The sequence below is a fragment of the Setaria viridis genome, chromosome 9, assembly GCF_005286985.2.
Source record: "Setaria viridis chromosome 9, Setaria_viridis_v4.0, whole genome shotgun sequence".
Lineage (NCBI taxonomy): Eukaryota > Viridiplantae > Streptophyta > Magnoliopsida > Poales > Poaceae > Setaria > Setaria viridis.
This window is the reverse complement of record NC_048271.2, coordinates 949,236-964,321: the sequence shown is the minus strand read 5'-3', so window position 1 is coordinate 964,321 and position 15,086 is coordinate 949,236. Positions and strand designations below refer to the sequence as shown.

Below are 15,086 nucleotides of genomic sequence, written 5' to 3'. Positions count from 1 at the left end.
GTGCTGTACAGTGAAGACTGAAAAAACACATGCCTCGCGTACCAATAACAGTACAGCATCTTTATCTTTACAGCCGTAATAACGTTGAAACGGCGGCGAATTAATCTCATGGCACGATGACAGCCAGGCTAAACCCCCTGCCGTTTATTCAAATCGTAATTCTAAAAGATATCCAAAGCATCCGGCCCATGGCTAATCAGCCGACTACTACTAGAGATGAGGGACAGCGCGCAGGCAATCACTGCGGCGACGGCGACGACCATATATATCCCCAGGGAGCAACCAGCCGGCGGCCGCAAAAACAAACCGCCGCCTCTGCCTCTTTCACACAGAGCAAGCACTAGAGCAGTGACTGCACGCACCCGTTGGGTCGGCGGCATGGCCATCCCGCTCCAGGGGAAGGACGGGAAGGGCGGTGGCCAGGTGGGGAGCGACGACCATCCGTCGGCGACCGCGGAGCTGCGCGCGCTGTGGGGCATGGCGGCGCCGATCACGGCGCTCAACTGCGTGGTGTACCTGCGGGCCATGGTGTCCGTGCTCTGCCTCGGCCGGCTGGGCCCGCTGGACCTCGCCGGCGGCGCGCTCGCCATCGGGCTCACCAACATCACGGGCCACAGCGTGCTGTTCGGCCTCGCCTCCGGGCTCGAGCCGCTCTGCGCGCAGGCCTTCGGGTCCCGCAACCACGACCTCCTCACCCTCTCCCTCCAGCGCGCCATGCTGCTGCTCTTCCTCGCCGCGCTCCCCATCGCGCTGCTCTGGCTCAACGTCGGCCCCATCCTCGTCGCGCTGGGGCAGGACCCCGCCATCTCCGCCCCCGCCGCCGCCTACGCGCGCTTCGCCCTCCCGGACCTCGCCGCCAGCGTCGTGCTCCAGCCGCTACGGGTGTACCTCCGCTCCCAGGGGATCACCAGGCCTATGGCGGCATGCTCCGCGATCGCCGTCGCGCTCCACGTCCCGCTCAACGTCCTCCTCGTCTTCGGCCTCGGCTTCGGCGTCCGCGGCGTCGCCGCCGCGCAGGCGCTCACCAACACCAACATGCTGCTCTTCCTGCTCGCATACATACGGTGGGCGCGCGCGTGCGACGACACGTGGAGGGGGTGGGCGCGCATCACGGCCGTCGCCAGCGGCCTGCCCGAGCTCGCCAGGCTCGCCGTGCCAAGCTGCGTCGGCGTCTGCCTCGAGTGGTGGTGGTACGAGGTCGTCACCGTGCTCGCCGGGTACCTGCCCAACCCGGCCGCCGCCGTCGGCGGCGCCGGGGTGCTCATCCAGACCACCAGCCTCATGTACACCGTGCCCATGGCGCTCGCGGCCTGCGTCTCCACCAGGGTAAGCACCTTAATTAACTCGACGTCGCTGCATCAGGGTCTTAATTAGCGCCAGATTTCGATTGGGTTTATTTCGGGTAGTGACCAATCCACCGCTCACCATGCATGCATACCTGCTTGTGAGTTTTAGTTGTGCCGGTCACACGATTTTTATCCATTCTTCGTTACTTTCTTTTCCTGATGTCGACTGATCAAAATTCCAAGATTCTTTGGAGGCAGCACGCTAACTTGGATCTGCTTTCAGCTTGCTGCATGAACAGAGAAAAAAGAAGAAGAACATCAGTTGAACTGACGAAGCATCTAAATCCACTGCATTCTCTTCCTTGTTCGGAATTTTTTTCTCTCTTCCATGTTAACTCGTTCTCTTCTTGAACAATGCATTTTAAAAAGTTTTCTTTTCTTGCGAAGCATTCTAAAAAGCTTTAGCGGTGCATATATGGTAGTGCCCTTTTAGACTTTTTATTTGTAGGCGTAGGCAATAGGCATGGCATAGCATGCGGCCACTCTTTATCAGCATCAAAGTAAAAGTAACAATATGTGCATGGTGAGTCTGCCCACCTCCTACTGCCACATCCCCCACGTCAGCGGCAACACAAATTTAGCATCCACAGGTGTGGTGCACTGCCCATATTTTGCGTGCATCCATGGCGCATAGACACAGCAACCAAAAAGGTTTTGCACGAAACATGTTGGTGCTCCATGGTTTCATTTTCACATGGAGCGAGCCAGCACGAACCATCGCGATCGATCTTGATCCCTTGTTTGGTAGATTCCCAGGTTCCTCATTTTCACCCGCATCCATGGAAATTACTGCATTTTTTTTTTACCCTGTTACGTGTTCTGTTCCAAGAAAAGACAAGAATTGCTTGCACGCCATCCAAAGGAGAGCAGTGGTAAAAATCTTGGCGGAACAGTTAAACCCACCGTGGCGCTCTGTTCTGTCCGATTTGATCCATGAGCACGTGAACACGAACGCCGGCCTTTGCACATTGGTTATTACTGAATACTGATGGGTGCTTGTGCAGGTGGGCAACGAGCTGGGCGCCGGGAAGCCCCGGCGTGCGCGGATGGCGGCGATGGTGGCGCTGGCGTGCGCGCTGGCGATCGGCGCGGTGCACGTGGCGTGGACGGCGGCACTGAGCCGGCAGTGGGTGGAGCTGTTCACGACGGAGCCGGCGGTGGTGCGGCTAGCGGCGGCGGCGATGCCCATCGTGGGGCTGTGCGAGCTGGGCAACTGCCCGCAGACCACGGGCTGCGGCGTGCTCCGCGGCACGGCGCGCCCCGCCGTCGGCGCACGCATCAACCTCCTCTCCTTCTACCTCGTCGGCACCCCCGTCGCCGTGTACCTGGCGTTCGGCGCCGGGGCCGGGTTCAGCGGCCTTTGGTACGGCCTCCTCTCGGCGCAGGCCACGTGCGTCGCGCTCATCCTCGCCGCCGTCGTCTGGCGCACCGACTGGCAGGTCGAGGCTATGCGCGCCAAGAAGCTCGCCGGCCTGGAGCTCGCGCCGACCACGACGGCGGCAACCACAACAAACGACGCGGAGAGCAAGCGCCTCGTCGCCGCCAACGGCGAGCCGGCGGAGGACGTCTAGAAGCGTAGCGTAGGCCGTAGCACACTGTACGTCACCTGCGCGAGTCGGTGACCACGACACGATCGTCGTCGGAGTACATGGACGGAAGCAGGCAACGGATCACACAGTTGATTGGCCTTTTACTGCTACTATACTAGTAGTAGCTTTTGTGTTGGTGTGCGGCGGCGGCGGCGGCGGCAGCTCGTGCTGGCATGCATCCAGGGTTCAGGATAGCTGGAGCGTATTGAATTGCTACGGGGTGGTGGTGGCTGTCGCGGCTCGCCACTAGCGCCCGCAAGTGGGTTCTAGCAGCGAAGCAAGTGGTGGCCGCCATGTTGCCTCGAGCTGGTTCGCTGCTGCACGGATTGGAAAATGACCTAGCGGGCGAGCTGCATCAGGATGCTACTGCGCATGAGATGGCGATCGCCGGGTGATGGTGCTGTGCAGGGCCAGAGAAGGAGAAACCAGATGCCATCGCCGAGCGAGTGATGGATCAGCGTCTCGTAATCGGCCCTGTTGGATCGATTGGCTTTGCGCAAAGCCGCTTTCTGATATTCCCCTTTTGGGAGGACAGCATCCCTGCCTGTCGCCATCGCCTTTCTCGAGGGCTTTGGTTTCGTTTCAGAGCTTCATTGTCGTCGGCGGCGTGTCCTGGCTCGCAAAGATCGCGGCGGCATGCGAGCCCAGGAGAGCAAGAGGGGCTCGGTCGCCCAGGTGGCATCACGCTCCTCCCGATCATTTGCGTGTGCGTCCTCGTCAGATGGATGGATGGATCTGCTGGTTGCCGACCCGCCGACCACGACCAGTGCTAGAGCTAGCTAGCTAGATATTTGGATCGGCCGCCACATGCGTCGCCGTCCTCGTCACCGGACCGCTGCTGCTTGCGCCCTGTTTAGATAATTTTCCAGTGTTTTTCTTTCAATGAATAGTCAATATTTTGCCTTCGATTCTTCAGTTTTGGCATTGATGGCATGGTCTACATGTATTTACTTGAAATTTTGTGTGGGGTTTTTAGATGTATTGAATATTTGAAGCTTATTGTTTATTATAAAGATAACTTTAGAAGATGTGATTTTCTTGTCAATGATGAGGTGGCCTACATGGATTCATTTGGAATTTTATATGGCTTTTTTTATTTTCATATGTATTATAGAGATACATCTTCGGAAGATGAGGAGATATATTGCCGGGAATTGTATAACGAAGAACAATAAATCTTAGGCTAGGTATTTGAAGAAATACTAAGAAATGTTAGAAAAAATGTCGCAGTGGCAGTCATGGCCGCAGAGGGGCCGCTCGTGCCTTTGACGATGGCGAGCCAGACCAAAGCAATCCGTTGCGCAGTTGCAGTCTGCAAGCAAAGGCTACGTGTGGTAGACGTCTAGACGATCTCGTCCCCGGCACGTCCCCGTCAGCAGAAGTATGCGGGCGTGTGCAGGTTGCGGGTGCGCGCAGACATGTACTCAACGGTGGTATCTGTCAGGTGGCGGTGCCATGACTGACGATGTTCCATGAAGATACAGATAGTGGATCGATCGACGGCAACACGACACGCACTGCGGTGCCGCCGCGTCTATGCATGAAAAGAAAACTAACTGCGGTTCGTGGCATCGTGGAGCTATAGGACGATGCAAACTAACAGCATCCACGCGGTCGTCTTTTTTTTTCCTTCCCAAGTACCTTCTCCCAAATTGTAGATTATTTTGTAGTATATATTTAGGTGTATAAGTAAAAGTTATGAATATAAAAAATGCTAAAACACGTATAACTATCTTTCAACTTCTACTGTAAATGTCAATCACCAATGAGAGTGAGAGAGAGAGAGAGAATGCACCGCACTTTCTTTGACATACTTGAGCCATCACCAATCAAGAACATCAGAGGACAAGGAGACACAAACGCACACGCCTAGGAAACACGAGGAGCAGCAAAGGGATCGTGCTAGGCTTAGTTGGCAGAACTAACACGATGCGGATCCTTTGATCGGGACATGCTCTGCCCAGTGAAAGTCAAGCACTCTCCAGTGATCATCACCTCACCGGCTCACCTAATGGAAAGGATTTGCTGGGATTATTAGGAGACTGACAGTCTGACACTGGTACGAGACAACTCCTCCAGGCAGGCACCATGCTGCTTCCTCTGCTTGGACTTGGACTGATGGTTGCTAAATCCAGCAAGTTTCGGCAGTGCCCGTGGGACCGCGATCCGCCGGGTCTTTCCCTCTCCCGGGCATGTGTTGGTCCGGCTCGGCGCGCACGATTCACGGCCGGCGTTCGCGACCGCCGCGCAAGCCGACGACGGTGCTGGCGATACAGAGGCCAAGGAATCCCGGGATTCAGATTTGGAGACGACGACGAGGCGTCAGGCATGGTTGGTGCTCTGTCAGGCCGCGTATCCTATGCCACCTTTTGTGTCGTGGACTCTTGCATTGTTGTAGCAAGGCGTGATCCCGATGAAAACACGCGTCCATTGCGTACGACATTAGGTTAGTGAGAATAAATACTCGGAGCCTGAAAAAGGGGAAGAAAGGAAGGTGTTCTTTATTTTCCTTGACAATTGAAAATGTGTAAAGGGAGCGGAAAGTGAGTGAGTGAGTGATCGACGCGGCGATGACCAGCACGGAGTGAGGAAGAAGATCGTCGGCGAGATTCGGAGCTTCGGTGCCCCCCCACCATGAGTGGCCGTCCCAGCTGTGCTCGTCGATCTTAATTCGCATGAATCATGAATGAAGATGCTCATCTCGTTGCAAATCTATGGAGATGCTTACATCTCAGTGTCCACTAGCTCACCAGTAGGCCAAGCATGCACTACTAGTAATCTTACTCTAGAAAGGCAGGCAGGGAGTTGCAATTTAGTACTCCTAAAGATCCTTTTGCATGTAGGCCAACAGATCCCTCGAAACAGGGAAAGGGACCTGCCTGCCTGCCTGTCTGAATGTCTGATTTCCGATGGCTTCACCCACACAGCCAGACAGACAATTCACCGTACTCGCTCTGAAGAATTCAAAATTTGACTCGTGTTTGGGAGCATTCTTGACTGCACGTTTGGACAGCAGAATGCACGGTGAGTGCAAACAGAGTGTGTAATTGGTATCTTGTCCTGCTTGTGCTTGGGGACTAACATTTTTTTTTCTTACGTCGGTGGCGTTTAGATCTTTAGTCCTGGCTAAAATTTATGTCACATCGAATATTTGGATACTAATTAGGAGGACTAAATATGAGCTAATTATAAAACTAATTCCACAGATGGAGGCTAATTCACGAGACAAATCTATTAAGCCTAATTAATCCATCATTAGCACATATTTACTGTAGCATCACATTGTCAAATCATGGACTAATTAGACTTAATAGATTCGTCTCGCAAATTAGTCTCCATATGTGCAATTAGTTTTGTAGTTAGGCTAGTCCCAGTGCAAGGTTTCACTGCACTGTTTCCAAGGATGCCACATCATCCCATGAGGTATATTCTCGTGAATGAAACAGGGAGTCCCAGTGCACAGTTTCATTTCACAATTTCATAGTATGCCCGTGACATTTAATTGTGAGGCATGTGATTGGATATGGTTAGATGAAATGAAACTCTATAGCCCCCAATGCAAGTTTCAATAAGTTTCATAGTCTTGGAAACAGTGTATACACAATTTCATCCTGATGAAACTCCTTCCCTCTCTCACTTCATAACTACCATGCCATGTCATCACATATGCTGATGTGCCACCGTATTTAATGTGCATGAAACCTCTATGAAACTCCTACTGGGATTAGCCTTAGTCTATATTTAATACTCCTAATTAGTATTTAAATATTCGATGTGATAGGAATTTTAGGAGGTGTAAAAAAACAACACCCTTGGATTAGAATTTGGTCGTACATGCAAATGCAGATGCAATGCAATGCATCGTGCACAGCTCACAGCCTGACACCCGTGTTCATTCATATCTCAAGTCTGAACTCAGCACCACCGCTAGATCGATCTGGGTGTTCGCCGCTGCTGCCTGGTACCGGCACGTGCCTGGACCATTGCGTTGGATCTTCCGGTCGACCGTGCGCTGCTAGTGCTAGCGGCAGTAGTAGGCAGCCGCCGTGCGTGCGTGCATGCCGGTGCAGTGTGACCCGGCGGAGGCAGCGGCAGAGGCGGCGGGGCCGAAACGAGCGCCGCCTCCGCCTGCATGCATGTGCTCACTGCTGACCAGCTACTACTTTGCAGCAGTGAAGTCAAGTCTCCGTCGATGCATGCATCGCTGAGTCCCATCCCGTCCCGTGCACGATGCTGTAGCATGCGTGCGGGCAGGCAAGACAAGAGAAGCGGCCGAATTCACTGGCCGCTTGCCCTTGCTGTTCCTCGGCTGCTGCGTGCCTGCACCTGCATGCGATGGGAACTGCGCTGCACTGTAGTGATCCGTACCATGGCAACGCGACAGAGGCTAGATTGACCCTGCGTCCCTGCCTGCATAGTGCTTACTGTATAGTGTGGGTGATGGCGGCTCTGACCTCTCACTGCATGCAGGGGTGCAGTGTGGTGTAGGCTAGCCGCTAGCCATCACCATGGCCTTTTTGGCAGTTCAATGAAGGGTAACTGAGCCTGACGTGGGCCGCCGGCGTAGCAGCAGGACCACGCACGTACTCTTCGCCGGTACTGCTCACTGTCCAACTCGCCGTACCGTACCAGTACTTGTGTGCTGTCGCTCATTGTGTGAATTGAACTTGGAGCCTGCAGAAAATAACCTTTCTGGCATAATGCTCTAGCCCTTTACTTTTCACACCCCTTTGTTATTACTAGTACTACTGCTGCTGCCTCAGCTTGGACTTGCGAGGTTTGTTGATGGATTGCATATAAAAAGAAATGACAACGAAACTATGGCACTAAAACAATCAACGGCACTAATTAAAAAGGTCAAAAGGATGATGCCTCGCTCCTACCTACTTTTGTTCCTACGAGTATGCATCTGCAGCTAGGTACAAGCTTTGGACGACACCGGATCGAGCTCTGTCTCCATGACTTGACCTCATGTATCCAACATACATGCACGCCTGATGCCGGCCTCGATCACTTTCTTCTGCCGCATGATGCCACGACCCACGAGCCCAAGCTTATGAGTTAGTGAGCTCATGATCGACACCCCCGCACTGCTAGTAGGTAGCCGTTTAGCTAAGATATGGCCAGGATTGCGCAGAAAGTGAGAAGAAATTAAAGGCCGATCTCGATGCGCATCATCACTCTCAGCAACTGCTTGAAAAGCGCCCTACTACTACTACTACTACTACTAGCTGCTAGCTCGTTGATAGATTGATGTGAGCCTTGTGATTAAACTGCAATCAGACAGCGGCGGTCGTGAGGCAGAGTGTGATAATGAGTGGCAAACGATACGCGATATATGCTGCCATCATATCATGTCCATGCATGCATGCAATGTAACACGCAGCTAGCCGAGTAACAAGCACAGTGGGGGATATTATATGCAGCAAATTACTAGGAAAAAATCTAGCCACCTTCCTACTAGTAGCTGTACGACCTAGCTCAAGCTAGCTTTGGTGATACTGGTGTCATCACGCACTGCAAGCATAGTCTCTGCAAGCTTGCAACAGCGCACCACCGGCGGCGACGCAGCGAGCTCTGATCGCTCGTCTGCATGCAGTGCAGCGATGACCTCCACGTACGGCGATCTCCTGTTTAATCATCATCCCTCCTGGAGAAAGGCTCACGCTTATCGGCGGAACAAGCGGGATGCGCACCACCGGCCGCCCGGGTGCAGCAGCAGTGGCCAGGTGCCCTGCAGGTGCATGCATATCCTGCGCACGAGCAAGTTAGTGCTAGCTGGTCATGAGACGATGAGGTGAGACTATGCATGACGAGGAGGCCAAGTACGTCCATGTACAATATACGTACTAGCTTAGCTAGTAAGGTACGGTGTGGTCTATAATTTGGGATGGAAGAAGTATACGGTAGGTGTAGTTTCAAATGGTTGTATGACACTGAGCACTGACAAGGCATGGATATAAATGGAAAAGGACACTAGCAAGTAGTAATTTTGTTAGTACTACTGCTTAGTTTAGTTTATGATGAATGAACGTACAATGAGTGCACGCATGAAATCACAGCTTAGCATCCCCGCACATTGCCACCAAGTGGGTTTCCAACCCTTTTCTCTGCCCACCAATTCCTCCTTTCAGAGAGCATACACAATATACATATAGCAGCCTGCAGGCTGCAGGTGCAATTATCGTCTCCACCCACAAAGTGTCAGGACACCTGTCCGATGGCTACAGGGGGGCTGCTCGATCAGAGAAAGTGCAGGCTGCAGAGACACCGCGATCGAATTGAAATCGAACTGAGAAATCTCCAAGCTCTGACGATGACGCATGCATGCATGCATGCGTCCGTAGTTTATCTAGTAGACACGCACGCACAGGCCCATGATGACTTGGGAACTAGCTCCACTAGCAGCAAATAGCAATGCCACATCGGTGATCGATCGATATCAGTTGGATGATGCGTGGATCGACAGATTTTAAAATGCAGTCTAACCGTTGGCACTAATCCCCCCGGCGGAGCAGAATGATAAGGTGGTACGGAGTACTACTTTGATCAATTCTTTAATTTGAATCATAACCGCACGCAGACGTGGGGGCGAAGATGGAATGATCCAAACAGTTATGCTTTGGGTTTTGCTACGATCATCCCTGGTCTTGTCAGTCATGAAGGAGATCACGTTTCCTCGCAAAAAAAAAAAAGAAGGAAAGAAAAAGAAGAAGATCATTGTCTCATCGTTCCATTGTGCAGGCCCAGTCCGTTATCTGGCCCCCCACTCACTTAGAGATTTGGGCTAAAAGGTTTATATTGCAGCCCAGCCCGCAAGGCTCTCTTAGGGCCGGCCCAGCGTACACACACAGAGAGGGCCGGGCCGCATCAACGAAGAACGCGTATCCCCAAGCAGGCAGGATTGCAGGAAGCGAGCGTTAACGAGCTTCCGCCACGTGCGCTGCTCACCCGACCACCTCCCAGGTTCCCACGTGCATGCCCCGACCTCCCGTTCACACTCTCCTGGCTACGCGCTGCCTCTCCACTCCCCCACGCTGGCTGCCTGCCTGCCTGCTGCCTCTTTCTTTCATTTTTCTGTTCCTCCTTGAAATCTGTGTACGCATCTAGCTATGGAGAGGAGGAGCCGACGAGGGGTGCGAGAAGGGAGCAGGAGCGGCGAGCTCCGCGTGCCATGGCCGTGAGGGCTCCCCTTCCCTTTCAACACCGGGAGCCCGTGCGCTTGCTGGCAGATGGGCAGAAGCGAGACCTGTGGCTGCTTCCGGCGAGCTGAGCCGCGGCAGCAGCTCCGGAGGGCGCGCGCGGTGGCCGCCCGGTGAGGGCTCCTCTTCCTCCTTCCTCTTCATTGCCGGAAGGTAGCTGGGGCTCCGGCTTGTCTACGACGGCAGCGAGGTGTATCTTTTCTTTTCTATTTTTTCCTTTTTTTTCTCTTTTGCTTTTTATCTGAAAACGTTGTTGCGTGAAAAAGTTATACGTATAACTTGTTCTTCTTTTGTATAAGTTATATCAGCATTTTTTTCCTAGGTTGCATTTGCACAACTTTTTGCTCCAAATTTATTTTGTGAGTTTTTTTCTTGGAAAAGTTAATTATATAATTTTTCTGGAAAAGTTATGTATATAAGTTTGTTATATAAATTGGTTTTGCATAACTTTTTGCTACATAATTTTCCCCAAAACTTTTGTTCTCGATTGTTTTTGAAACTTCGTTCATAAGTTTTGCTTTCATTTTTGTTTCCCAGCATGTATTTGTATAGAAGTTTTGTATATAAATTTTGTGTGTATAACTTTTGTTCTTATATAAGTTTGGGTGTATAAGTTGTATATAAATTTTATGTGTACAAGTCTGTATATAAAATTTTGTGAATTTAAAAGGGAATGATAGATCGAGTCCGCACAAGGTTTGGCGTGCCCAGAATATGGAGTGAGAAAACTCGGTGGTTTCGCTGGGTGGGGGAAGCTGGAAACGGAAAGATGGTGGGGACCGCTGTTTCCGAAAATAGAAATCGGTGGCTAGGAACTCTCCCGCCGCGCCCGCCCCGATTAGCACACCCCTCCGTTGTCCTCGGAGGCAGAGATGTTCATGGCCGGTGGAGTCATCATGATGTTCATGCCCATGGCTTCAGGTGTACTAGAGGGTATATTGGATGGTATATTGGATGTTTAGATCCTAATTAGGAGAACTAAAATGAGCTAATTATAAAAATAATTGCAGAACCCAGACGAATCTATTAAGCCTAATTAATCCATCATTAATAAATAGTTACTGTAGCATCACATTGTCAAATCATGAACTAATTAGGCTTAATAGATTCGTATCGTGAATTAGACTCCATTTGTGAATTAGACTCCATCTGTGCAATTAGTTTTGTGCCAATGTGATAGAGGAGGTCAGGTCAGTTTGCTGGCAATTTCCGCAGGCATTCTTTTCTCGCACTGCTGACGCAGGTGTTGGAAAAGAGAACACGCTTGTCAAAGAGCGCAGAGGAAAAGGGGCAATAAATTCAGCGGGGACACTGCCGGGCAATTCCATCAGTTCTTTCTTTTCTGAGCTGGCGGTGAAGGTCAAGCTGACTCTTCAAAAGACCGGGAGGAAGAAGGAACCAGCATGGGGATGCTGGGCGAGCTCGATCGACGCGCAGGCGCAGCTGGGCGACGCGTTCGCGGGTGTGAACACGGCGCGTATCCTATATCCAGACAAGGACGGGGTCATGTCGTCGACAGCCGGCTGCCAAGTAATGTGCTGTACACTACCACGCAGCAGCTAGAAAGCGAAGCTAGCTATGGCGATATGATACGAGCTCCTCATCAGCATTTATTCTGAATGTCTGACGATGATTGGATCAAACGAAGTTCAAAGACGATTCACCAGTGCGTCGATTTTGCACACACACAAGCTGCATATAGTACATGTTCGAGATTTTTTTTTGACGTACATACATATAAGCTTTATACCATTTTTACGTACCTATACAGAGACGAGACTATGAGCCTAGGCGATCTTCTCGCTGTAAAGCTGGCAGTAGTCGACGTCGTCCTTGGCCGCGCGCCCCCGCCGCGGCCGCCGCGTGAAGGGCAGCGCCAGCGACGTGGCGAAGCGCGCCGACATGGACCGCCGGTGGTGGTGCTGCGACGACGGCGGCGGGAGCGTCGGCGTTGTTGGCGGTGACAGCGGCGCGGAGGACACAGAGGCTGAGCTCCGCCGGCACGACGCGGACGACGAGGCCAGCGCGCTGACGCGGGCGGCGGGAGGGAGCGCCAGCTTCGGGGTCGTCGGAGGGAGCCCCGGCGCAGGCGCCGGCGCCGGCGCGGCCGTGCTGTCCCCGGCTGCTGCTGGTGGAAGCTCCTCCTGCTTGGGGATGCCCGGCTGCACCTCCCACTTGAAGGGGATGGAGCCCGGCCTCTTGAACGACTCGTCCACCGCCATCAGCAGCTAGCAGTTGCAGCTCTCTTCGCTGTTCTCTTCTTGCTCTGCTCTCTCTCTGAACTCTGAACTCTCAAGTGGAGCCAAGCTGCTAAACTAGTTTGGCCGGCAGCATGAGCTGTACGCCTGTATAAGTAGCTGCTAGATGATCATACAGAGGAGGATGAGCTGTACGCCTGTATAAGTAGCTGTTAAACTAGTCAGGCCGGCAACATTGTTGGCCGGTGGGGGTGGAGGAAATGTTATGTCTGTCACCCACTCAACTTTTTTTTACATCGAGGAGTTACTTGTATCTCCTTTGAATCAGATGATCATACAGAGCTAGATTTGCCTTGGTCATCAGTGACTAGATCCCAACCCAATAGCATGCAAACCGGGCTGCCATACCTTCAAACCTTGGTACCGAAGGACCGGGACGGCAACCAGAATTCTATCAAAGAATAAGGACTCTATCCCGATTGCTATTCCAAATACATCTCGCTTCTAATCACTAGATGACACAAGTCAACTCGTAACAAGCTCATCATAGGAACGTAACAAGCTCATCATAGGAACGATGATGAACGATTAGAAACGCTCAAACATAACGGAAGTAAACGCAAAGCGAGACTTTGAAAAGTTCGCACAATAGAAGCAGCAAAACAACTACCTAAAAGTTCGCACAATAGAAGCAGCAAAACAACTACTAACTGTCAGCTACAAGCTTGCACAAATTTATTGTGCTAGTATGCCTAATCTGAAATTAAAAACATAGCAGCACAGCCTTGGTAACCAAGTAAAAGCAATAAGCATTACTGGAAAGAAGACAAGGTGATAGCTAGTGTAAGCTACAAAGCACTCAAGCTATTTCCTTGCACTTGTATATGTCGAGCTCCAGAACCATGCAAAGGAAATAAACTAATGCTTCACAGATTAGTTAATGATTACTTGAACAGGTTATACATTATGTCACGAAAGTGACACTTCAAGAGCCATCCAATTAAAATCACGCATAGCTGAGGCTCGTATAAAATACTATGATGAACAGTTCTAGTTTCTGAGACAAGGACAGATAAATGATTTGTCACTGTAGAAACAAAGTGGCAGCAGATAAATGGATTTGCTACTGAGCTGGAACCAAGTTTATCTTTTTCGAGCTCACCCTTCGGGAACGCACACAGATTACTGAAGGAATAGACCGAACTGATGGTCTGAATGAATAATACGCAGGATTACTAAATTCGTTGATTGTTGTAGCCTGAACTGAATCAGAAAAGCCAATCACCTGTTGCAGTTGTCCACACATGAGAAAACATGCAGATCGAGCTGCTCCTGTCCCTGCACCAAAACAATTGCCTGCACGAGCTGCTGACTGATACAGTCGTTTAACGCAGAAAGAGCAGAGACCGAGGAAAGCAGAGCAAACTAGGGCCTTGTTTAGATGAGGTCCGAATCGGACTTTGTACAGTGTTTGGGCCTCCTTTTAGGAGTTTTGAAGTAAACGGCCTGGCAAACTTCGGTGCAAAGTCGGCCTTTAGGATGGCCCGAATTCGGTCCAAAATTCGCAGCCTTATCCACCGGCAGCCGACCGGCCGCACTCCCAACCCTAGCAGCGCCCGCAGTCACGCTCCCTCTCCCCCGCGCCGCTCGCCTCTCCCCCGCCGCTCGCCCCCTCCCCGCCGCTCTCCCCCCCTCCCCCGCTCCGCTCGGCCTCGCCCCCGCCGGTGTGCTCTCCCCCGCCGCTCTCCCCCTCGACCGCGCCGCTCGCCCTCTCCCCCCTGCCGGTGTCCGCTCCACCGCCGATATCCCTGTCGCCCGCGCCGCTCTCGTCTCCCCCGCAGATCTCCCCCTCGCCCGCGGCGCTCGCCCCTCCCCGCCGCTGTCCCCCCTCCCCCGCCAGGAGGTCGCCGCATCCGCTCCAATCCACCTATCCACCACGAGATCCACGACGTACTCGGTCCGTTGTTGACCCAGGCTGCGGCGATGGACCACTTCAACGAGGAAGGGGACGGCGCGGAGTTCAACACCGGCGGATCCAGACTCCCGGCTGCCTTCACCGCCGGGGGATCCCGACTCCCCGCGGGCTTCACCGCCAGATCCTCCCGACTCGCCGCGGGCTTCACCGCCACCGGATCCCAACTCCCCGGGGGCTTCAACGCCAGCGGATCCGGCAACCCCGCGGGCTTCAACGCCAGCAGATCCGGCAACCCCAGCTTCAACGCCAGCGGATCCGGCAACCCCAGCTTCAACGCCAGCTTCAACGCCGGCGGATACGGAGAAGGCTCTTCGGGTATGGACTTCGGCAACGTCCCCGACTACGACGGCGGCCAGCCCACCAGGAACTTGTTCTCCCTGACGCTGCCGGGCTCTGCAAGCGGTGCGTACAGCCCCTTCTCCTCCGGGCCGCAGCACACCCTGTCGTCCAGCTTGCCCACCCCAAGCCAGCTGGGCATGGCCGGCCTCAACCTCAATGCCTCCTCCGGGTGGCAGAACATGGACGACTACGAAGGCATCCTTCGCTCCGGCGACCGAGTTGGAGGAGGCGGCAGCAGCCGGGTCGTCCCTCCCGGCGGAGATGGTTCCAGCAGCGAAGACCAGGCCCCGGCTCCCTTGCCTCGTCAGCGGCGTGGTACGGCCAGGACACGCGGTTCCCGGCGTCGTGGCGCGGCTCCAGCAGGGGCAGCCGGGATGAATCCGGTACTTGTTCCCACTCCCCCTCTGTACTTCCATTGCAAAGATATGCGCTGCCTT

At 53.1% G+C, this 15,086-nt stretch overlaps 2 protein-coding genes across 2 annotated transcripts; one reads left to right on the top strand and one right to left on the bottom strand.

The window, feature by feature from the left end:
• Nucleotides 1-180: 180 nt before the first annotated feature.
• On the top strand, nt 181-3,963 carry LOC117837526 (protein DETOXIFICATION 54). The gene is made up of 2 exons (XM_034717184.2): nt 181-1,326; nt 2,351-3,963. Exons 1-2 carry the CDS (start codon nt 217-219, stop codon nt 2,915-2,917), a joined length of 1,677 nt encoding a protein of 558 aa, XP_034573075.1. The 5' UTR covers nt 181-216; the 3' UTR covers nt 2,918-3,963.
• Nucleotides 3,964-11,724: 7,761 nt separating this feature from the next.
• LOC117837078 (uncharacterized) lies at nt 11,725-13,105 on the bottom strand. The gene has a single exon (XM_034716647.2). The coding sequence runs from the start codon at nt 12,357-12,359 to the stop codon at nt 11,925-11,927; it is 435 nt and encodes a 144-aa protein (XP_034572538.1). The 5' UTR covers nt 12,360-13,105; the 3' UTR covers nt 11,725-11,924.
• Nucleotides 13,106-15,086: the final 1,981 nt, after the last annotated feature.